Consider the following 25,567-nt stretch of genomic DNA (forward strand, 5'->3'; position numbering starts at 1 on the left):
GATCCTTAAGCAGACTGTCAAAGCACAGAACTTTCAAACAAACAGCAATACATAGCTTGGCTGGTGGTGAGAAGGGCCCTCCCTGACAGATCCTTCATGCACAGCCGGAGTTGCTGCGCCACCACATGCTGTCCTCAAGACAGCTGCAGTGGGGAAGAGACCATCACCCATGTCCTTCCGGAATACGTGTTTGCAAAGAGTGTCTGGAAAGAGATGAAGTTTTTTTTGAGGTTCATCTTGAACAGCTCTGTAACACTGGACTCTGTGCTCTACAGACTGTTCCCAGGGACGCACACCGAGATAAACATCAACTGCTGCCGGAGGACCATCAACTCAGTGAAAGACGCTCTTTGGTTGGCTTGAAACCTGTTGGTCTTCCATTGCAAAGAGCTGTTCACAACCAAGTACTGCAGACCAGCACAATACAAGATCCAGGACTATGTGCTAGTGGATGCATGAAAGTTTGGGGCAGCCACTGTCAAGGCTCAATGAGGAAAGACCATGGTTTAGGGCCCTTCTGCCATGGCACACCAAGACGCTGGAACCAGTGTAAAACTCCTTGGGAAATATGTATGACAAAATGTTTGATATGCTGCAAGTACAGATGCAGTCTGCATTGTATGTGGAGTGACGCACCCTAGAGTGTCATGTATTTAACCAAATTGATCTGTATTGTACTATGTTAACTGACATATTTGAATTGGACTGTAATCTACTTTTACAAATGTCATGATTAAAGTATATTTTTGAAAGAAAATCCAATTGGAATGCTATAATGAGACTCAGTGCCTCTGTGATGCCATTCACAGCTGAATAGCCAGTTAACAGTGCAGATTTACACATGAAGGGGAACCACTTGCACATGGCACTGAAAGTCATTGTCTTCACAAAGGCATAATAAAAAGCAGACTTGTGCCAGTTTTGTTTTTCTCCATGAGGCTGCTCCAAGCTTGCACCTATCCCTGCAGCATAGCAATGCACTAATGATGTGGAGAAATGTGACTGCATCACAGCACTCCATGGCCCCCAAAGGTGCAGTTGTATGCTACATTCAAATTTAGATTGTACTTGAAATTAAACTAATTGATTAAAACAGTCAAATATTATGTATTTTTTTTAATTGATGAGAAATCTCATGGTTTTCCCCTCAATAGATTCATTGAGGGGAAATTGACCTTGAGTGGTTAGCGTGAGATGGGAAAGTGAACTGACACTCCTTTTAAACCCTGCCCCATTTTCATTCCATTAAAGTCAAATGAAAAAGAAAATGCAGCCATTTTTTACAGTTCTACTTTCGGCTTCAATTCGCTTCTTTTTTTAAAAAAACACCAACTTCAAATGCAAGAATCTAGTTTGCACCATTGACAATAGACCAGCCTTATGGGCTGTCGGTCTCTGTGGAGTCAAAAACACCACTGCCACACTTACAGGACAAATCTGACAACATTCATCAGGAAGATTCATACTGTAAATGGAGTATAAAACATGCAAAAACTAATTAATCTTTAACAAGAGCAGGAAACCCTCTCTGCACCAATTAAGGATTCTATCGCGTTGGCTGTGCCTCAGACACTGATAACTGCCTTGTACAATCAATTTACTTCTTTCATCATTGGAATTCTAGTCTCTGGATGCTAATTAACTGGTATTAACTATACTAACCCATGCACACATATCTCAGGAATTTCTGGCATTCCTTTAGGTCCAATTGACTATTTCAGTTTACACAATGCACAATGCTAATTAGACTGAGTTAATCCTATCTCTGTGTAGACGCTGGGCACTTAAATCTTGTACATAGCATGCATTTTTCTAATGGAGATCAAATAGGTAAAGTAACTCTTTGCATGCATTCTCATTAACAGAACAGCAGTGCCTTTGGTGTAATCTCCTCTCTGTTGTCATGTATTTACTATGCAAATAGCCATTCTCTCCTACTTAGAAAATTAACTGATGCAGTTCATCAGTTCAGAGTGGGGGGTGGGAATGGCAGGAAGAGGGGCAGCAGATGAACTAAAAAATCCTTAGATAGGAAAAGGGACTAAATTCTTCAGAATTAACCTGCAGCAATCTGGTGGTCAAGCCGTTTTGCAAGTTGAAAGTACACATACCCTCAATGCTACTGGTAATTTCATGTTTTATTTTATTGATGGAGTCTCCCATCGAGTTGACGGATGAGTCACAATTGTGAACGTGCTGGAGGGCTTATGCTGCAGGCACATTCACAGCCACACTTATTGCATTGGTAGCTAGGTCGTAGAATTATAGAAACGTACAGCACAGAAGGAGGCCATTCAGCCCATCATTCCTGTGTTGGCTTTTTGAAAGTAGTCGTGCTTAAAGACATACTGAAGCCTTTTGTCTGCAACACTGTAAATTCCACAACGTCACGTACCCTGTCCAACTCCCTTTTAAAATTATTTACAGAATCAGCTTCCACTACCTTTTCAGATAAAGCATTCCATATCCCAACAACCCTCTGTGTGAAAATGAGGTGAGCCAGATTTCGCACGCTTGTTGCCTCAAAACCATTTGCGCATTTTAAACAAACCAAAAGAGTGTACTTGAATAATACCAGGTGAGGGGCTTCAGTTATGTGGAGAGATTAGAAAAGCTGGGATTCTTCTCCTAAGTGTAGAGAAGGTTAATGGGAGGTTTAATTGAGGTGTTCAAAATTATGAGGGTTGTAATAGAGCGAATAGGAGAAACTTTCAGTGGCTAGACAGCCATTAACCATCATCAGGACCTATTCATATTTAATCAAGGGCTTCGCCAGCATGGTTAAATGGCCAATTTAAAATTTAACCCATTTATACTAATCCTACACTAATCCCATACTCCTACCACATCCCCACCTGTCCCTATATTTCCCTACCACCTACCTATACTAGGGGCAATTTATAATGGCCAATTTACCTACCAACCTGCAAGTCTTTGGCTGTGGGATGAAACCGGAGCACCCAGCAAAAACACACGCAGACACAGGGAGAACTTGCAAACTCCACACAGGCAGTACCCAGAATTGAACCCGGGTCGCTGGAGCTGTGAGGCTGCAGTGCTAACCACTGCACCGCCCAACTTGTTGTGCATTTCAAGGATTTCCTGTATGCAAAAAGTAGTGTGGTGTCTAAGTAGATTTCCTATATTACAACAGTGACTACACTTCAAAAAAGCACTTCAGTTCTTTGAGACATCCTGAGGTGGTGAAAAACGCTATATAAATGCAAGTTCTTACCTTTTTTGATAAAGTGCATAGCAGCCATATCTTCATATTTAATCAAGGGCTTCGCCAGCATGGTTAAATGGCCAATTTAAAATTGCAGTCAGCAGGATCAGAGTGAGTAAATGTCCTTCTCCATTTTAATGCTCCCTCCATATGGTCCTGCCACCTGATGCCAAGGATTCTCCGGAGGCAGCGACGATGGAATGAGTGGAGATGTTGCTCTTGGCTGACATACTTTGTCCAGGCCTTGCTGCCGTAGAGCAAGGTACTGAGGACACTGGCTCGAAACACTCGGACTTTTGTGTTCCTTCAGAAGAAGGAATTTTCCTCCACACAAGATCAGATGGCAGGTTGTTCAACCTTGCCCGTCTTTGAGCGAAGACCAAAATTCGGAAAGTCCTCATCAGGGAACTCCTCTTTGCTGATGATGCTGCATTAACAGCCCACACAGAAGAGTGTCTGCAGAGACTCATCGACAGGATTGTGGCTGCCTGCAATGAATTTGGCCTAACCATCAGCCTCATGAAAACGAACATCATGGGACAGGATGTCAGAAATGCTCCATCCATCAATATCAGCGACCATGCTCTGGAAGTGGTTCAAGAGTTCACCTACCCAGGCTCAACTATCACCAGTAACCTGTCTCTAGATGCAGAAATCAACAAGCGCATGGGAAAGGCATCCGTTGCTATGTCCAGACTGGCCAAGAGGGTGGGGGAAAATGGCGCACTGACACGGAACACAAAAGTTCCGAGTGTTTCAGGCCTGTGTCCTCAGTACCTTGCTCTATGGCAGCGAGGCCTGGACAACATATGTCAGCCAAGAGCGACGCCTCAATTCATTCCATCTTCGCTGCCTCCGGAGAATCCTTGGCATCAGGTGGCAGGACTGTATCTCCAATGCAGAAGTCCTCGAGGCGGCCAACATCCCCAGCATGTACACCCTACTGAGCCAGCGGCGCTTGAGATGGCTTGGCCATGTGAGCCACATGGAAGATGGCAGGATCCCCAAGGACACATTGTACAGTAAGCACATCACTGGTATCAGACCCACCGGCCGTCCATGTCTCCGCTTTAAAGACATCTGCAAACACAACATGAAGTCCTGTAACATGACCACAAGTTGTGGGAGTCAGTTGCCAGTGATCGCCAGAGCTGGCGGACAGCCATAAAGACAGGGCTAAAGAGTGGCGAGTCGAAGAGACTTAGCAGTTGGCAGGAAAAATGACAGAAGTGTAAGGAGAGAGCCAACTGTGTAACAGCCCCGACAACCGATTTTATCTGCAGCGCCTGTGGAAGAGTCTGTCACTCTCGAATTGGCCTTTATAACCACTCCAGGCGCTGCTTCACAAACCACTGACCCCCTCTAGGCACTTACCCATTGTCTCTCGAGAAAAGGAGGCCAAAGAAGAAGATAGCAGCCATACCTTTGAAGGTATGCCCCTGGTAATATAAAGGTAGACAGCATTTGTTCAAATCTGCTTTGCTGAATTGATGAGATGGTGTTAGGAGGTACATACTGAGAAAAAACATAGGTTTCAAGGAGCATCATTCAGCAACAGACTTATTGCTATTTCCTGCTGACGAATTTTCCTCTTTTACCCTTCCGTGAGTACACAACAACTGCACAAATACTGAAAATCTGAAGCAGAAACAGAAAATGCTAGCAACACGCATCAGCTCAGTCAGCATCAGAGAGCTTAGTGTTTCAGGAATAACCTATTATATGTTTTAAATTTCACATTGTTCTTAGTTAATTTTTCTGTCCTTTCTAATCACTATTCCTCCCAGACAGTGCAGACTAATGAACTGCAGTCGGAATTTCCTCTATGTCATTCTATAACCAACTGCTCAATGTGCAAGAGCAGCTGCCTATAATTATTCACAAGTGAGGAATGGTCTGCAACCAAAATTGCCATTTCTCCTTATAGATACTGACTGGTCTGCTGTATGTTTGCAGCATTTTCTCTTTTTATATGAGATTTCAGAATCACAAAATCGTTACCGTGCAGAAGAAGGCCGTTCAGCCCATCGTGAAAGTGGGAACAGTTTCTCTCTATTTATTCTGTCCAGACCCCTCATGATTTTGAATACCTCTATCAAATCACCTCTCAGCTTTCTCTTCTCCAAGGAAACAGTCCTAACTTCTCCAATCTATTTTCATACTGAAGTTCCTCATCCCTGGAACCATTCTGGTGAATCTTTTCTGCACCCTCTCTAATGCCTTCACATCTTTCCTAAAGTGCGGCGCCCTGAACTGGACGCAATACTCCAGCTGAGGCCGAACTAGTGTCTTATACAAGTTCAACATAACTTCCTTGCTGTTGTACTCTGTGCCCATATTAATAAAGTCCAGGTGACTGTATGCTTTATTAACTGCTCTCTCAACCTGTCCTGCCACCTTCAATGACTTATGCACATATACACCTGGGTCCCTCTGCTCCTGCACCCCCTTTAGAATCATACCCTTTATTTTATATTGTCTCTCCATGTTCTTCCTACCAAAATGTTTCACATTTCTCTGCATTGAACTTCATCTATCACATGTCTGCCCATTCCACCAACTTGTTCATGTCCTTTTGAAGTTCTGCACTATCATCCTCACAGTTCACAATGCTTCTAAGTTTTGTATCATCTGCAGACTTTGAAATTGTGCCCTGTACATCAAGGTCTAGGTCATTAATATATATCAGGAAAAGCAAGAGTCCCAACACTGATCCCTGGGGAACTCCACTACAAACCTTTCTCCAGCCCAAAAAAACATCCATTAACCACTACCCGTTTTTTCCTGTCACTCAGCCAATTTCGTATCCATGTTGCTACCGTTCCTTCTATTCCATGGACTACAAGTTTGCTCACAAGTCTGTTGTGTGGCACTGTATGAAACGCCTTTTGAAAGTCCTTGTACACCACATCAACAGCATTGCCCTCATTAACCCTCTCTCTGTTACCTCCTCAAAAAATTCCAACAAGTTAGTTAAACATGATTTTCTCTTAAGAAATCCATGCTGGCTTTCCTTAATTAACTCGCATTTGTCTATGTGACTATTGATTTTGTCCTGAATTATTTTTTCTATAAGTTTCCCCACCACCGAAGTTAAACTGACTGGCCTGTAGTTGCTAGGCTTATCTTTACAATCTTTTTTGATCAAGGGTGTAACGTTTGCAATTCCCCAGTCCTTTGGCACCACCTCCGAGTCTAAGGAAGACTGAAAAATTATGGCCAGTGACTCTGTGATTTCCACCCTCACTTCCCTCGGTATCCTTGGATACATCTCATCTGGTCCTGGTGCTATATCCACTTTAAGTATATAGATAACCTAGTTAATACTTCCTCTTTATCAATTTTAAACCCCTCTAGTGTCTGACTTACCTCCTCTTTCAACATTGCCTGGGTTACATCTCCAGCATCTGCTCTTTTCCTTCTTTTATTTCAATATAGCTAAGTCTGAGGGAGTACGTTTTGGTAAGAAGAATAATGAGATAACATACTCCTTGGAGAATACTGTCTAAATGAATAGAGGCGCAAACTTATCTCAGGTACACATATAAAAATCACCAACCGTAGCGAGTCAGGCTAATAAGGCCAGTTAGAAAAAAAGCACTGGAGTTTATTTCTACAGGGATAGAAATGACAAGCAGAGACTGTATGCTAACTTGTATGGAATCTTGGTTAGACCACACTTGAAGTACTGTGAATAGTTCTGGTCTCCATATTATAAAAAAGACTCAGAAGCACTGAAGAAAGTTCAGAAAAGATTTACTAGAATGATATCAGAACTGAGAGGTTATACCCTTCAGGAAAAATTGAACACGCTGGGGCTCTTTTGTCTGGAAAAAAAGATTGAGGGGTGACTTAATAGAGGTCTTTAAGATGTTGCAAGGGTTTGATAAGGTAGTTGTGGAGAAGGTGTTTCTAGTTGTGAGGGATATAAGAACTAGGGACCATAAATATAAGTTAATCACTAATAAATCCAATAAGCAATTCAGGAGAAACTTCACCCAGAGTGGTAGAATGTGGAAGTCTACAAGGAGTAGTAGTAGTTGAGATGACTAGCATAGATGCATTTTAGGGAAGCCAGATAAACACAATGGGGAGAAAGGAATAGAGGTATATGTTGATGAGGTTAGATGAAGAAGGGTATGAGGAGGCTTATGTCAAGCATAAACACCAGAATGCGCCTGCTGAATTGAATGGCCTATTTTTGTGCAATAAATATAATGCAAGACTATCTTACTTGTTTTCTCCACTCCTAGTAGTCTCCTTTGTCATCTCCCACACATCAATTATATGGAGTCCATAGAGTTCATATCCTCCATCTCACCTTATGCTGTCACTAAACTGATCTAGTCAAAACTGCTGTCACTATTCCCCTCTTCAAAAGATTTACTTTCATCCCTTCATTCTCTCCATCTACTGCTCAATCTCCAGCTTTTGTTTCATTCTGAAGTCCTGGAATGCAGTTACACTCTGTTGGAAATCCTCCAATCAAGTTTTTGTTCAGCACCAAGACCATGCTGGTTAAAGACACTGTGACTGCAACTGAACCTCATTTTCTCCTGCTATGAACACGTTTGACCGCTCCATCATCCTTCCACACATCTCCACAATCCGCCCTCTGTGGCACTGCTCTCTTGTGGTCCCATTCCTATTTGTTGCTTCATTGATACTTTATAAACATCAAAAGCTTTTCCTCCCAGTCTGCATGGCCACCTTTGGTATACCTCATGGTTCTATTCTTGGCTCCCATCTTTTACACATCTAAATGAGAATGAAATGGAGAGAAAATGCTGACACCATGAAGGAGCATGCATCATCTTTCATAGGTACGACAATAACACTCTGCTCTACTTCTCTTTCATCATCAACCCCATGGCCTTTGCTAATCTCTCCAACTGCCCATGCAACATGAATAAAATCAGTCTCCATTTAAATGTTGGCAAAACCAAAACTGTCCTTTTCAGATCCTTTGAGCACCTATATGTCTCCATCTTCAACTAAATCAAATATCTAGCTGCCAAAGCATGCTGAGTCCAGATGCTGGGTATTGAGCTGGACAGGAAACTGTGTTTTCTCCCCATGACGAGTCTGAGAGACTGCTTTCTTTTGCCTTCCAGCTGTCTCCCCACCACCTCCAAAATCCTAATTCACATCTTTATCACCACAATGCTAGATTTCTCCACTGCTCTCTGAGGGTCTGTCCATTTTCACCCTCTGTACATTACCAATCATTGTTTGCACCCACACAAAGGCATTCATCTCCATCATTCCCATCCTGCTCAACCTTCACTTGCCCCAGGGAATTGACTTTTAAAATTCTGGAACTCATCTTAGAATTCCTCCATGGCCTCACCCTTCCATAGTTTAGCAATCTCCTCTCGCCCTATATCCTTTGTATAAACTCCATTCCTCTTTCTCATCATCTGCTTCTTCTGTCCCAGTATTGAAGTAACCATTTTCTTTTATTTCCAAAAAATACTTTATTCATAGAAATCTGTAAAAAATACATTACCAAACAGTTTCAAACAGCACCAAGTCAAAAAATACAAACAGTGTCAGGGAGATTAGTTTCCTTCAATACAGTCATGAGTTGCCTCACAACCCTTCCATTTCATTTGTTATACCATATACATTTTTACATTTTACAGCACACGGAATTTTCCCGATATAGTTCGAGGGGTTTCCCATAGATCCAAGCCCCCTCAGTTCAGCTTGGTGGGGGGACCTTACAAAGTGGTCTTTCCCCATTGAGCCTTTGCTGCGGCTGCCCCAAGCTTTAGTGCGTCTCTCAGCACATAGTCCTTGACCTTGGAATGTGCCAGTCTGCAACATTCGGTCGTGGACAACTCTTTTCGCTGGAAGACCAGCAAGTTTCGGGCAGACCAAAGGGCATCTTTCACCGAACTGATAGTCCTCCAGCAGCAGTTGATGTTTGTCTCGGTGTGCGTCCCTGGGAACAGCCCATAGAGCACAGACTCCTGTGTTACCGAGCTGCTTGGGATGAACCTCGACAAAAACCACTGCATCAACAATTGCGTGTAATTCTGGTCGCCACACTACCAGGACGATTGCGTGCAATTCTGGTTGCCACACTAACAGAAGGACGTGGAGGCTTTGGAGAGGGTACAGAAGAGGTTTACCAGGATGCTGCCTGGTCTGGAGGGCATTAGCTATGAGGAGAGGTTGGATAAACTCGGATTGTTTTCACTGGAACAACAGAGATGGAGGGGTGACATGATAGAGGTTTACAAAGTTATGAGCGGCATGGACAGAGTGGATAGTCAGAAGCTTTTTCCCAGGGTGGAAGAGTCAGTTATTAGGGGACATAGGTTTAAGGTGCGAGGGGCAAAGTTTAGAGGGGATGTGCGAGGCAAGTTCTTTACACAGAGGGTGGCGAGTGCCTGGAACTTGCTGCCGGGGGAGATAGTGGAAGTAGGTACGATAATGACGTTTAAGAGGCATCTTGACAAACACATGAATAGGATGGGAAGAGAGGGATACGGTCCCCGGAAGTGCAGAAGGTTTTAGTTTAGGCAGGCATCAAGATCGGCGCAGGCTTGGAGGGCCGAATGGCCTGTTCCTCTGCTGTACTGTTCTTTGTTCTATCTCTTTCCACACCTCCTTTGCAAAGACACATTCCAGAAGGAGGTGGGCAACCGTCTCTTCCCCCCCACAGCCACAAAGGCAAGATTCCTGGCGTGCAGGAAGGATCTGACGGGGAGGGCCCTTCTCACCACCAGTCAAGCTACATCTTGGTGCTTGTTTGAAAGTTCTGGCGATGAGGCATTCCACCAAATGACTTTGGCGGTCTGCTCGGGGAACCATCCGACAGGATCCACCGTCTCCGTTTCCCGTAGGGCCTTGAGTACATTCCGTGCAGACCACTGCCTGGTGGATTGGTGGTATCGTAATCATGACCCAGCTCTCTGGAATTCCCTTCTGCACCTGAATCTTACCAACTTCTTCTCTGCCTTTTAAAGTTTCCTAAAACTCTTCTCTTCCACTGTGTTTTCATCCTCCCCACCTGCCCATTCCCTTTCTCCCTTAATGTGTTGGGCAAACTAGTTTTTGTTGTTTTAGGCATGAACTATGAATGTGTGTCTGGAAAGTAGCTCCTCAAAAATAGATCAGAGAAACAAACGAAATAAATAAAAGTATTTCTGAAAAATCATCTGGGCAGTGGTTTTATTAAAAGTTTAACAATTCAGTAGAAATAATCAAGTATAAACAAGTAATTTCATTTTCAAGCACTGCCACAGTTGGTTACAGGTCTTTCTTTTTCTTCAAATTGCCAAAAAATAAACCACAAAAAATCTTTTATGAAAGCTGCATCATAGCTATTAAAACAGTTATAATGGACAATATTCATTTGTGGCCCAAACTGTAATCTGGTAAATCTTTTAAATGAGGTACATAAATAACCTAGAATCAGATGTATGTTTGCATTTGCAGATCTGCTTTAGCTGAAGAGACATTCTCATGCATGTCTGAGCAGAAGCAGACTCCTGTATTGAACACGTTCAAAGAATAGAACTATTTTTGTGTAATGGAAAGGTACAATTTCAAAGCATCGGTTGCCCTTAGCGTCTTACAAATAAAAAATGTGCTAACATTTTGCCCCTTGAAAAACAGATGGTCACATTTTTGTGGATTTACCGTTGGGTTTTGGGTGGAATCTTAAGATACAACTAATTTCCTTTTGATATGACTTTCTGTTGCTATTTTATTTCGCTTTGGCCCTCACTGAAACATTAGATTCCCCACATCATTTCCCTGGCATGGTCATCAGGTCACTAGCGCATCTGAGAATTCCATTTTTATCGAGCTGCTATTGAGCATGGCTAACTGGCAAGTCCGACTTGCCTGCGGTCACTCCCTTTCCGGAAAAATGTAATTTTAAATTAGATTTGGAGCTCCCAACGCAGAGACGTCCGTCCAATTTTTGGGTATTTTTTTTACTGCCCTTCAGTGCAACTGACTCCTGGCACTTTACCTTAGAGCCAAAAACAAAGGCAAACGTGGACTTTTTACTTGAGTTCTACATGCTTAAGCAGCAGAGGAGACCCACTTTTTCTTTTGCTGGAACTACAATCTACAATCATCCTCATTGACCTCTGAAATCCACTGAATCAGTTTGTGCAGTGAGGCACCTTGCCACATCAGCATGCTGTATTGCATGAGCCTGTCAGTTTCTGTTACTCTGATTATGTGGCTGCTGGTGGATCCGAACATGCACAGTAATCACGGAGTTACCATTTCAGGTCGATGACTTCTCGTTCTGGTGAAAGTTCATCCACATGAAACGTTAACTCTGTTTCTTGCTCCATAGGTGCTGCCAAATCGAATGAATATTTCCAGCATTTTGTTTTATTACAAATTTCCAGCATCTGCAGCACTGTTGCTTTTGTGTTGTGACAATTATGAAATCTAGGCACCACAGTATGCTTAAAACAACGGTGGACACTAGGAAACATCAAGGATGGCAGCAAAAGCAAAAAAAGAGGAAGACTGACTGATTCCAGATTCAGATTTCCAGCATCCACAACATTTTGCTTTTGTATTGAGAAAGACTGACTGCTTCGGTTCATGAGAAAGTGGTTGAGGGAGTGTAACTCAAAAGAATCACGAAATAGACAGGACAGGAGGGTGGACACCTGCCTCATCAGCCTGAACCAGGAGAAGGCTTTTGACAGGATATCGCACACCTACATGATGGATGTGCTTTCCAAAATGGGGTTTGGGGAGGGAATCTGCAATTGGATCCAACTGCTCTACACAAACATCAGAAGCGCAGTCTCAATCAATGGGTGGGAATCGTAAAGTTTCCCGATCAAATCTGGAGTCAGACAGGGCTGTCCTCTCTCCCCGGTCTTGTTTGTTTGCTGTATTGAACCCTTTGCTGAGTCTATTAGGAAGGATGCGAGCATAAGAGGGGTGACAATCCCAGGCAGCGGAGGCACTCAGGTTAAAACCTCCCTGTACAGGGATGACGTCACCTGCTCGGATCCGCTGTCCGTGCGCAGACTGATGAGCATCTGCGACCAGTTTGAACTGGCCTCGGGAGCCAAAGTTAACCACGGCAAGAGCGAGGCCATGTTCTTTGGGAACTGGGCTGACCGATCCTTTGTCCCCTTCACCGTCAGGTCAGATTACCTGAAGGTGCTGGGGATACGGGGCGTGCACCAAAACCTGTGAGGAGCGAGTAGCCAAGGTACAACAAAAGTTGAGCATGTGGGGGCAGCGATCTCTCTCCATTGTGGGTAAGAACCTGCTCATCGGGTGCAAGGCACTCACGTTGTTGCTGTACGTGGCGCAGGTCTGGCCCATACCCCACTCCTGCGCTGTGGCGGTCACCTGAGCCATTTTCCGCTTCATCTGGGGATCTAAAATGGACCGGGTCCGGAGGGACATGATGTTCAAATCTCTGGATAAGGGCGGGAAAAATGTACCCAACGTGGCCCTCATCCTGAGGACCACCTTCGTGTGCGGCTGCATCAAGCTGTGTGTAGACCTCCAGTACGCAAACTACGTGCTGAGGTTCTATCTGTCCCCGGTGTTGCGAAGGATGGGCCTGGTCACATTGCCGCGGAACGCTCCATGTAGTTGGGCCGTGCCGTACCACCCACCTATCCTTCGTGGAGCAGTTTCTGCGGGAAAACACCTTTGACCAGCGGTCCATCAGGCAGTGGTCTGCATGGAATGTCCTCAAGGCCCTTCGGGAAAAGGAGACGGTGGATGCTGTCGGATGGTTCCCCGAGCAGACCGCCAAAGTCATTTGGCGGAATGCCTCATCAGCAGAACTTTCAAACAAGCACCAAGACGTAGCTTGGCTGGTGGTGAGAAGTGCCCTCCCCGTCAGATCTTTCCTGCACGCCCGAAGTCTCGCCCCCTCCGCACAATGCCCCCGCAGTGGCTGTGGTGGGGAAGAGACGGTTGCCCACCTCCTCCTGGAATGTGTCTTTGCAAAGCAGGTGTGGAAAGAGATGCAGTGGTTTTTGTCGAGGTTCATCCCAAGCAGCTCTGTAACACAGGAGTCTGTGCTCTCCGGGCTGTTCCCAGGGACGGACACCGAGACAATCATCAACTGCTGCTGGAGGACTATCAATTCGGTGAAAGACGCCCTTTGGTCTGCCCGAAACCTGCTGGTCTTCCAGCGCAAAGAGTTGTCCACGACCAAATGTTGCAGACTGGCACATTCCAAGGTCCAGGACTACGTGCTGAGGGACGCATTAAAGCTTGGGGCAGCCACAGCAAAGGCTCAATGGGGAAAGACCACAGTGCAAGGCAACTGCTGCTGGAGGACTATCAATTCGGTGAAAGACGCCCTTTGGTCTGCCCGAAACCTGCTGGTCTTCCAGCGCAAAGAGTTGTCCACGACCAAATGTTGCAGACTGGCACATTCCAAGGTCCAGGACTACGTGCTGAGGGACGCATTAAAGCTTGGGGCAGCCACAGCAAAGGCTCAATGGGGAAAGACCACAGTGCAAGGTCCCCCCACCAAGCTGAACTGAGGGGCTGGATTCATAGGAAACCCCTCGAACTGTATCTGGAAAATTTTGTGTGCTGTAAATGTAAAAATGTATATGGCATGACAATGAAATGGAAGAGTTGTGAGGCAACTCATAATTGTATGGAAGGAAACTGATCACCTTTGCACGGTTTGTATTTTTTGACTTGATGCTGTTTTAAACTGTTTGGGAATGTAATTTTTACAGATTTATATGAATAAAGTATATTTTGGAAAAAAAAACATGCCTTTCTACAAGCTGCTGTACTTTGGAATGACAATTACCCAACATTTCCAGAAGATACAGTTTTGCATTAAATTATTTGAGATGTACAGTATTATTCACAGTATATTTTCCTACATTTTGTATTTTGACTTCAGAAGTAGTTTCACACAAAGTCTGAATCTGGAATTTGATGTGGGAGGTGTGAAAAAGGAAGTAGCTGTTAGCTGTGAATAATCCATTGACCAGTTGCCTGTGGAACTGCAAAGAATGACATTCCAAAACACTTCACAATTAAGTATCCTCTGAAAGTAGAATGGTCAATGAAGTGCTAGTGGTCCTCATTCATCAAGCAAAGGTCGGCCACATGCTGAGAGTCAATCCTGCATAGTAGAAGTCTCCACCCCATGCAGAGACAAGTTTTGCATATTAAAAACCTACAGGGAAGAGCATGTACCATCCTCTCAAAATATTCATACCAAAACACCCCAAGTAGCCTTAGGCAACTTCCCCTGCTGCTTCCCTTTCTATCACATTTATATCCAGTGAGCCTATTTTCATAGTATCCTGAGGCTGCTGGCCCTTAAGGAGATCACCCCGCTTACATTTTCGGGTGGGTTTCAGAGGACCAGCATCAACACCGAAAAAGAGTGATGCATGTAGTTTTTCTAGAAATAATAACCACACTTTGTTTATAATAAAAGCAAAATACTGCGGATGCTGGAAATCTGAAACAAAAACAAGAAATGCTGGATTCACTCAGCAGGTCTGGCAGCATCTGTGGAAAGAGAAGCAGAGTTAACGTTTCGGGTCAGTGACCCTTCTTCGGAAGAAGGGTCACTGACCCGAAACGTTAACTCTGCTTCTCTTTCCACAGATGCTGCCAGACCTGCTGAGTGAATCCAGCATTTCTTGTTTTTGTACCACACTTTGTTTAATGTCAGGGGAAGGAGACAGTACTGCAGATGTTACATTGCTGGTCACTACAGACAGGGTGAATGCTCATAAAAATGGGGAGATGCAGCTTCTGGCTACTCCTGTAGCAGAGGGACATGCAGCCTCTGTCCCTCTTCCTCCCCTACAAAAAGCTCAGTTGGTTAACAAAGTGAGCTGAGCCATCCAGATCAGGAAGGTTTGAGGTACAAACCCTGGCCTGTGTTATATAACTGATTTCAATCAAAGAAGTGATAGGATGCTACAAAGGATGAGAAAGAAGTAATTCCTAAACCTGATCACTATCCAGCAATTCTGCAAGAAGTCCAGTTGGCTTAAGACAATATTAGACTGAGCTATGAGCTTTTCCCCCTCCACTCCCAATTGCAATTGAATAAGCCGTCAACACCAGGCTTACATAAATAGGAAGTACTCCAGAATGACAAGGACTCACAGATCTGTACCCCGACTAACAGTCAGTCAATTGACTTTAGGAATGCCAATGTACATTGCATTTAAAATGGATCGGCAAGAATTGTGAGGCACTTCATGTTTCTGTATCGAAGAGATCTGATTTCTATTGTACTTTCTGAAATGTGAAATTCGAACTGTTTTGAAATGTATTTTTTGCAAATTGTTATGAATAAAGTATATTTTTGGGAAAGAGAAATTGACTTCAGGAAAAGGAGGGTGAGAAATTACCTCAAAAGACAGGTCATGTTTATATTCAAGAACCACTTTAGGAAGCAATCTTAGCTCAGATGCTAGGTACTGTAAAAAACATTTATATTGGATAATTTCCACGGCAGCCAAAACAACACTGAACAACAGTGTATGTGCAAGTAACTGGCTAGTTAAACTGCAATGGTAGAAGGAACTGCCCAGCTTGCAAATGGCCAAAAAGCACAACTGCCTCAAAAGCTCACTCAATTTTATTCTTTCATCTGCAGAGTAAAAGCAGTAATTTTGGGAACGAAAATCAAATGGAACCACATTCAAACTTGGGTATCTGTTTCAACATTAAACAAAGCACAAATAGGAAATGACTCCAAGGACAACTGATGTGCCTGAAAATGTGTGGAGATTAAAATCTTACTCTGGCATTAGTGCTAACCACCATTACAATGGTATCTCTGAGATCTGAGAGAGATATTCTTAACAGTGTGGGGAATTTACAGAATTGGGAATACCAGCACAAAATTGGCTATTTTTCTCCCCCACCTATAGGGGCAGCTTGCTTGGGTGCAGCTCCAGGGGCCTCCAGTATCTTGATCATGTGAACATTTTCCATGTGCAAGCCGTGTGGGCTACTGACCGTGGAGGAGATCACTGTGGAGCCCACTACTGTTCTCACTTCACGATTACACATGTACGCTTTGCAACAGAAGCTAACACACTGCGATCAAGAGCAGGAAGTTTGGATGATTTTTCTCATCCGAAATACTTAGGGTAACAGTATTGCCCCAACTGAGCTCATGTAACTCAGACTGGGAAATCAAACCTAGGACCCAACTGTTACCTTATAGAACCTGCCTATTAATATGAAAAAATATCATCTCTGCCTTCTATTTTGTTGGAATTTTCATATCTAGCAAGGACAGGCTCAATTGCCCATATTCACAAACCACATAAATATTCATGTAGATTTGACAAAATACAAAAAGGCAATTTTGAAAATTGTTTCTGTACATGAATAAAAATTTGCCAAGTGACTATTTTAAACGCAGTTTCACAAAGCAAAATTCTGGGACTATTTTTAAAATCATACATCTAAAAATGACTGTCCAACTACACCTGCTATTTCAATGCATCCAAGCAGCTTTAAGAGAATCATTTGAAATCATTACACCAAACCAATAATGAGAATGTACTGTAGAGCCGAATTTACACAATTCATAGAAAGCACAGAAAGTCAAACACATCACTGTATTTCTTAAAGGGTGATTATGAACGTCCTTCTGGCTATTGCAAACAGTATCTATATTCAGCACAAAACTGTTAAAATTCTTTAAAGTAGAAAAAAAATCCAGAAACGGTAAGAATATACTACGAGGTATGACCATCTTCAGTCGTCATCAGAGAAATGTATGTGCTTGCCAGCTTTGTGGGTCTTGGTCACAATTATTTTTTCAGCCTTGACAATCAACTGCAACACAAAGAGGTTTTCAGAGCTTATTTCTTTTTCTCAGTCCAAATGTTAGCGGGAAAATATTTGACTTAAAACAAAATGTTACAATCATGGAGTTGACCATTTTTCTTTCGAATGCACTTAATATACTCAAATGGACTATATTTTTGTAAACTACCTTCTCCATGCCACGCTGTTTGTCCCGTGGGCGGTTTAGTTTTGCTTGTCTATCCACTAAAATCTTCTGCCAATAGCGTTGTTCACTGTCACCTTTTGAGAGAATGAAAACAAATGTAAGAACCATATCAGAATCCAGTTTTAATGAAAGGTCATCAACCTGAAATGTTAACTCACTTTCTCTCTGCACAGATGCTACCTGACCTGCTGAGTGTTTCCAGCACTTTTTCTTTTGATATTAGAATGTAATTCTTTCAATTGTTGGTCAATTTTCCACCTTTCTTCCAGTCGAAGATGTTAGCCTTTACTGAGCAGCTTCCCAAATAGTCATTATTCGTGTGTGGCCCTGGATAGCAACCCTAGCAGGTGACAACTGAATGAAATTAAAGCTTCTCCTTATCCGGTCCTCAACCAATGGTCATTGGTCTATTTACACAGTCATTCTTACTCCAATTAGGGGTTACGATAACCAGGTGATGGAACCATGACTCAATTTCCACTCAAAAGCATCCAAAAGCAGTGTTAGTTTTCACATGTACGCTGACAACACCCAGCTGTATCTCACCATCACCTCCCTCAACTCCTCTACTGTTGCTAAACTATCAGACTGCTTAACTGACATCCAGTACTGGATACGAGCATACAAACGAACATACAAATTAGGAGCAGGAGTAGGCCACTTGGTCCCTCAAGCCTGTCTCACCATTCAATAAGATCATGGCTGATCTAATTGTAATCTCGACTCCACATTCCCGCCTACCCTCGATAACCTTTCACCCCCTTGCTCAACAAGAATCTATCTACCCCGCCTTAAAAATATTTAAGAGGAAGAGTTCCAAAGACGCACGATCCTCAGAGAAAAAATTTCTCATTTGTCTTAAATGGGCAACCCCTTATTTTTAAACAGTGACCCCTAGATCTAGATTTTCCCACATGGAAAAATGTCCTTTCCACATCCAACCTGTGAAGCCCCCTCAGGCTCTTCTATGTTTCAATCAAGTCGCCACTTACACTCCTAAACTCCAGCGGATACAAGTCGAGCCTGTCCATAGAAACATAGAAAATAGGTGCAGTAGGCCATTCAGCCGTTCGAGCCTGCTCCGCCATTCATTATGATCATGGCTGATCATCCAACTCAGTAGACAGTTCCCGCTTTTGCCCCATACCCTTTGATCCCTTTCGACCCAAGAGCTATATCTATTTCCTTCTTGAAAACATACAATGTTTTGGCCTCAACTGCTTTCTGTGGTAGCGAATTTCAGAGGCTCACCACTCTCGGGGTGAAGAAATTTCTCCTCATCTCAGTCCTGAAAGGTTTACCCCGTATCCTTAGACTATGACCCCAGGTTCTGGCCTCCCCCACCATCGGGAACATCCTTCCTGCATCCACCCTGTCAAGTCCTGTTAGAATTTTATAGGTTTCTATGAGATTCCCCCCTCACTCTTCTGAACTCCAGCGAATATAATCCTAAATGACTCAATCTCTCCTCGTACGTCAGTCCTGCATCCCAGGAATCAGTCTGGTAAACCTTTGCTGCACTCCCTCTATAGCAAGAACGTCCTTTCTCAGATAAGGAGACCAAAACTACACACAATATTCCAGATGTGGCCTCACCAAGGCCTTGTATAATTGCAGCAAGACATCCCTGCTCCTGTACTCGAATCCTCTCGCTATGAAGGCCAACATACCATTTGCCTTTTTTACCGCCTGTTGCACCTGCATGCTTACCTTCAGCGACTGGTGTACGAGAACACCCAGGTCTCGCTGCATATTCCCCTCTCTCAGTTTATAGCCGTTCAGATAATAATCTGCCTTCCTGCTTTTGCTACCAAAGTGGATGACCTCACATTTATTCACATTATACTGTATCTGCCGTGCATTAGCCCACTCACTCAACTTGTTCAAATCACCCTGAAGCCTCTCTGCATCCTCCTCACAACTCACCCTCCCACCCAGTTTTGTATCATCTGTAAATTTGGAGGTATTACATTTAGTTCTCTCATCTAAATCATGAATGTATACTGTGAATAGCTGGGGTCCTAGGACTGATCCCTGCGGTACCCCACTAGTCACTGCCTGCCATTCGGAAAAAGACCCATTTATCCCTACTCTTTGTTCCCTGTCCGCCAACCAATTTTCTATTCATCGCAATACACTACCCCCAATCCCATGCGCTTTAATTTTACATGCTAATCTCTTATGTGGGGCTTTGTCGAAAGCCTTCTGAAAGTCCAAATAAACCACATCCACTGGCTCCCCCTCATCAACTCTACTAGTTACATCCTTGAAGAATTCTAGTAGATTTGTCAAGTGTGATTTCCCTTACGTAAATCCATGCTGACTCTGCCCGATTCTACCACTGTTTTCTAAGTGCTCTGCTATAAAATCTTTGATAATGGACTCTAGAATTTTCCCCACTACTGACATCAGGCTGACTGGTCTACAACTCCCTGCTTTCTTTCCACCTCCCTTTTTAAATAGTGGGTCCAACCTTTCCTCATAAGACAACCACCCATACCAGATATTAGTCGAGTTAACCTTCTCTGAACTGCTTCCAACGCATTTACATCCTTCCTTAAATAAGGAGACCAATACTGTACACAGTACTCCAGATGTGGTCTCACCCAATGCCTTGTATAACTGAAGCATAGCCTCCTTACTATTGTATTCAATTCCCCTCGCAATAAATGATAACATTCTATTAACTTTCCTAATTACTTGCTGAACCTGCATACTAACCCTTTGCGATTCATGCACCTAGGACATCCAGATCCCTCTGCATCTCAGAGCTCTGCTATTTCTCACCATTTAAATAATATGCTTCTTTTTTATTCTTCCTGCCAAAATGGACAATTTCACATTTTCCCACATTATACTCCATTTGCCAGATCTTTGCCCATTCACTTAACCTATCTATAACCCTTTGTAGCCTCCTTATGTCCTCTTCACAACTTACTTTCCTACCTATCTTTGTGTTATCAGTAAATTTAGCAATCATACCTTCGGTCCCTTCATCCAAGTCATTTATATAAATTGTAAAAAGTTGAGGCCCAGCACTAATCCCTGTGGCACACCACTCGTTACATCTTGCCAACCAGAAATGAGCAGAAATTTCCTCCAAATTAAATAATAGGAGGACTGATGCCACTGTTTTCATTTCCCACTCCAAATTTCTTTCCATCGCTCCTGACTCCATCCCTCTGCCTGGCAACAGTCTAAGATTAAGCCAGTCTGTTCACCACCTTGGTGTCACATTTGACCTTGAGATGAGCTTCCGAGCTCCATCATGAAGATTGCCTCTTTCCCCTTCCACAATATCATCTGACTTTGCCCGGCTCAGCTCATCTGCTGCTAAAACCCTCATTCTTGCCTTAGTTAACTCTAAACTTGACTATTCCAATGCACTTCTGGCTGGTCTCCCACAATCTACCCTCCATAAACTTGAAGTCATCTAAACTCTGCTGCCTGTGTCTTAACTTGCACCAAGTCCAGTTCCGCCATTACCCCTGTGCTCGCTGACCTACGATAGCTCCCAGTCAAGCAATGTCCTGATTTTAAAATTCTCACCCTAGTTTTCAAATCCTTCCATGGTTCACTCCTCCCCATCTCGATAATCTCCTCCAGCCTTACAACCTTCAGATATCTGTGCTCCTCTAATACTGGCCTCTTGAGCATGTGATTTTCATCACTACACCATTGGTGGCTGCGTCTTCAGTTGCCTTGGCTCAAAGTTTTGGAATACCCTCCCTCCACCTCTCTACCTCATTTTCCTCCTTAAATCCTACCTCTATGACCAAGCTTTTGGTCATCTGACCTAATATCTCTTTATGTGGTTCAGTGTCATTTTTTGTTTCATAATACCCCTGTGAAGCAGCTTGAGGCATTTTATTACATTAAAGGTGCTATATAAATATAAGTTGTTGTTGGGTACTGGAGCTATTTGTAGTGGCCATGACTTGGCTGAGATCAACTAACTCAGTATAGACCAGGGGTGACTACTGACTGCCTTAAGCAGCTGCTTCACTGCAGTGAACATTTTAAGTTTTATTTATAGTGTTTTACAACATGGCCATTTGTTAACACATCTTTAGCAACTTTGCGAAGTGTTGATTTCTATGTTTAGTGCAACTATTGTATATTATTTTGGTCCTTCCACCTCAAAAGAACGTACAGAAAAGAGCACAAGGATGATCCCCGACCCGAGTGTTTTGAGCTATGGAAATAGATTATGTTCCTCGAGTTTGGATTCACTGGAGAGATGCTGACTTAGATAGGATCTGATTCTAATATTCAAGTATCCAACCCACCGGCCGTCCATGTCTCCGCTTTAAAGACTTTATAGCCACTCCAGGCGCTGCTTCACAAACCACTGACCACCTGCAGGCGCTTACCCATTGTCTGTTGAGACAAGGAGGCCAAAGAAGAAGAAGATTCAAATATTGAAAATTATTAAGGGCATCAATAACCTTCAAGCAGATAAGATTGTTTGAGGTGATGAGGCTGGAAGAATTACAAGCAGGGAGCCAGGCTGGATGTGAGGAAGTTTAATTTCCTTATGTGGGTGATCTATGAAACAGCAATATGGAAGTGGTAGTGAAGACAGCTTCCTTGTAGTTCTTTAAGAATGTGCTAAGACATAAAAACCACATGATGATCTCAGAAAGAAGAAGATTCCATGTTAATATTCAATCTATTTGGGGGATTCTGGAGTTTGCCTGATTGCCTTCGAGAGGTCAGAGAGGAATCTTTGAAACAGATTTCCTGAATTGGCTATGATTTGTTTATTTTTGCCAGGAATTAAGAAGAGGGTTGAAGGAAGGTTCAGTTCAGCAAGAAATGAGATGAGGAAGAGTTCTAAAGACTCATGACCCTTAGAGAAAAAATTTCTCCTCATTTCTGTCTTAAATGGGCGACCCCTTATTTTTAAACAATCACCCCTAGTTCTAGATTCTCCCACAAGGGGAAATGTCCTTTCCACATCCACCCTGTCAAGACCCCTCAGGATCTTATATGTTTCAATCAAGACGCCTCTTACTCTTCCAAGTTCCAGTGGATAAAAGCCTAGCCTGTCCAATCTTTCCTCATAAAATAACCTGCCCAATGCAGGTATTAGTTGAGCTTTCTGATCTTTTCTGTCCTCTACATAATCACTGGCAGTAAAAGAAGCAGTACTGGAAAGATGTCTAAAAGTTAAAGCAGGGTGAAAATCCTGGAACTCCCTACCAAACAGCACCATGAGAGCACCTTCACCAAATGGACTGCAGTGGTTCAAGAAGGTGGCTCACCACCTCATTCTCAAGGGCAATTTGGGATGGGGGATAAATACCGGTCTTGCTGTGGATTCCAAGTTGCAGACATCTTCTCCCTGCAGGACTTCCCCAGCAGTGGATATTTCGACATGATGTTCACGAATGTGGCGGGATGCATCAAGTTCCTGAAGGTGTTCAAGGAGAAGGGAAACCAGGTGCCGCTGTCGATCCTAACAGTGGAGCCACTCTTCACACTGCCATTGCAACTTGACTGGGTGGTGACAATCCACCTCTACGACCCCCATGTTCCTGTCGTGGATGTACTCACCTTCCTTGCCAGGTACGTCGAGGTGGCCGGCAGCAGCAGTGATGTCAAGGACCCTTTCAGATTTGGACCAGGTCAAGGTGACCTTGAAGGTTGATGCCAACGGAGCCATCATCCATCCAACTTTACTATCGGGAGAAGTTGAGGCTTCTCGGTTTATGCGGGGCAGCCCAGAGTTTGTCCTCCTTTGCACTGTTTGTATTTTTTGACTTGGTGCTGTTTGAAACTGTTTGGTAATGTATTTTTGTTTTACAGATTTTTATGAATAAAGTATATTTTGGAAATAAAAAAAAAAGCCCACAGTTTGTCGAACCTGTGGCAAATCTGGTCATATGGCAGCCAACTGCAGCACAGTCGTCTGCAAGAACTGCAAGAAGGAAGGTCATCAGACCAAGAACCGTAAACAGAACAAGTGCTGCTAGCTTAGCGGTGGGGCAGGCCACCTCTACAAAACCTGCCCCAAATGCTGCCTCAGTTATGCACAGGCGGCAAGGTCCAAGGAAAGGCTGGGAGAAGGAACAGTGAACATGTCTAGTGCTGGGAAGAGACAAACAATCCTCCCCGCAGCGAGGAAAGTCTACCTGGGAAGGAGGAGAAAGGGGAGGCAGGTGCACCCAGCGAATCAACACCTACCCCGTGCCTGGAAATTCCTTCTCTGTAGACAGAATCAATGATGGAGGAGGCAGCAGATGGACAAACTGGTCAGTGGCAAGTGGTAAAAAGGAAAATTACAAAGAAGAAGCCTCCAAAAAAAGGAAGCGGTCACCACCCAAACCAGTGGCAAGAGGAGGCTACTGCCTGAGACAGACTACAGCAGCTCCTCCTCACTGGATGAGGAAGAGCCAGAACAGCACCTGCAAAAGAAGCAGAACTCAAAGGAACTGGAACAGCAAGGTCCCCAGCTCCAGGGCACTGGAAGCCATGATTGACCCAGCACGTCCGCCCCAAAGCGCCAAAACCAGCGAGATGCCCAGCGCACCCCAGCTCCGGGAGACCGAGAGCAGCAAAGCATCTGGCGCACTCCAGCTCTGGGAAACCGGGAGCAGTGATGTCTTCGAGGAGTGACAGAAGGGAAAGATACCACCACCAGAAAAGGCAACCCAAGCCTTGCTGCCTACAAGACCTCCCCGATGTCATCCCAGCGGAACAAAACCCTCATGAATAATCAGGAGGGGTTTTTGAGCCCAACGAAAGTGAAACAGCTTGTGTACACTATGGGAATGCAGGAATATACCCAAGGTCTGGGACTGGCATGGACACCTGGTGTGGTAAGCAACATCCAAATTTAAAATGGGTATAAAGATTGCTTTGATTAACGTGCATAGCGTTAAATCCACTACGCGATGTGTTTCGTCTTGGTCTACCTCGCCAAGGTCAAAGCCAACCTGCTGTTTCCGCAGGAGTATGGAATCCCACACCTCAGCACTTACAGGCAATGGTTGCGATGTTGGTCCCACGGGCCATTGATCTGGTCCGGGGGAAATGATTCCCGTTCCTCCGGCCAGAGTATTCTGCTGTGGGGAGGCAACTTCATCTCTAAAGTTAAGGAGGTGGTGGGCGGTCGTCTCCTCGTAGCGGATGTAATGTACAACAATGCTCCGCTCTGGTTAATCAACGTGTACGCCCCGGTTCAATGCAGAGAGCAACTGACCGCCCTCCAGCAGCTCCCACTGCATCATTGATGCAGCTGGACGATCCGGCAGAGATGACAGCAAACTGGACACTATGTCCAGATTCCTAATGGAAACAGTAAAATATACCAAGCTGCATGACGTCTTTAGCAAACCTGCAGATGGAGCACAGCATAGATACACCTGGTCAAGACCAGACGCGTCTGCCCGTTCCAGAATGGATTTCCTGTTTGTGTCCTGTGCTTACACAGTCAGAACCACCGACATCAAGCCAGTGTTCTTCTCTGACCACTGCCTCCTACCGGCCGACTGACACTTACAGCACGACCAGTGGGTTGGCAGGGGGCCATGGAATCTGAATGTTACACTGCTAACCCCAGAGAACATTGAGAAAATCAAAAGGGATTACAAAGGTTGGAGGACCGTGAAACCCCTCTGAGTCTCCGGTGCGAAGTGATCAAGGCAAACATCAAGAGGTTCTTCATCCTCAAAGGTGTTCAGAGGGCAAGAGAGAGACAGAGGGAAGTGTCCCAACTCCAAAAAAGAATGCAAAATCTGCTCCGGCTGCAATCGATGGGGGTCGAGGTCTAGGAAGATCTCCAAGAGGTGAAGAGCCAGCAGGCTTCGCTCTTTACCACAGAGGCCTCCAAGATCATCTTCTGGTCCAGAGTCTGCTCCATTGAGCAGGATGAGATGTGCTCGCCTTTCTTCTTCAAAAACGTACACAGAGAGAGCTCTGTGATCAGCAGCCTGAAGGAAGTGGATGGCTCGGTAACGACTTCGCAGTCTGACATATGAAGGATTAGCAAATCCTTTTATGCTGGGCCTCCCAGTCCTTTCTGTCATCAATCACGGAGGTCTTAGATGACAGCATGTGAGACAGTCTGGACAAACCGCTAACTCTGGATGAGCTGACAAAGGCAGTCAGGTCCTTCGAGATGAGTTTGGAGCAGGGAACAAAAACAATGGTCCACATGACAGTAATTATTACAAGAAATGCTCAACACTAAACTTACTACTTTCTCCTGTCTTGCATCAAGGTACGATGTAATACTTAAGATTGTGGTGCAAAAGTGCATTAAAATAACCAATGCAGAAATCCTTTAACAAAATTATCTACAACTAAATGGACAGAAGTCCGGGTGCAGCAAGGACTTATCAAAAACATTT

The 25,567-nt window shown here is 44.1% G+C and overlaps 1 protein-coding gene across 5 annotated transcripts in view; it reads right to left on the bottom strand.

The window, feature by feature from the left end:
* Window positions 1-15,802: 15,802 nt before the first annotated feature.
* larp7 (La ribonucleoprotein 7, transcriptional regulator) overlaps window positions 15,803-25,567 on the bottom strand; it is a 55,734-nt gene continuing 45,969 nt past the window's right edge. For all 5 annotated transcript variants that reach the window (XM_068039746.1, XM_068039707.1, XM_068039717.1 and 2 more), the window contains 2 exons: window positions 17,193-17,284; window positions 15,803-17,032 (listed from right to left, as the gene is read on the bottom strand). In XM_068039746.1, coding sequence (XP_067895847.1) covers window positions 16,952-17,032; window positions 17,193-17,284 — 173 coding nt within the window. In that variant the 3' untranslated portion in view covers window positions 15,803-16,951. The remainder of the gene's footprint in view (window positions 17,033-17,192; window positions 17,285-25,567) is intronic.

The sequence above is a fragment of the Heterodontus francisci genome, chromosome 1 (assembly GCF_036365525.1).
Source record: "Heterodontus francisci isolate sHetFra1 chromosome 1, sHetFra1.hap1, whole genome shotgun sequence".
Classification (NCBI taxonomy): domain Eukaryota; kingdom Metazoa; phylum Chordata; class Chondrichthyes; order Heterodontiformes; family Heterodontidae; genus Heterodontus; species Heterodontus francisci.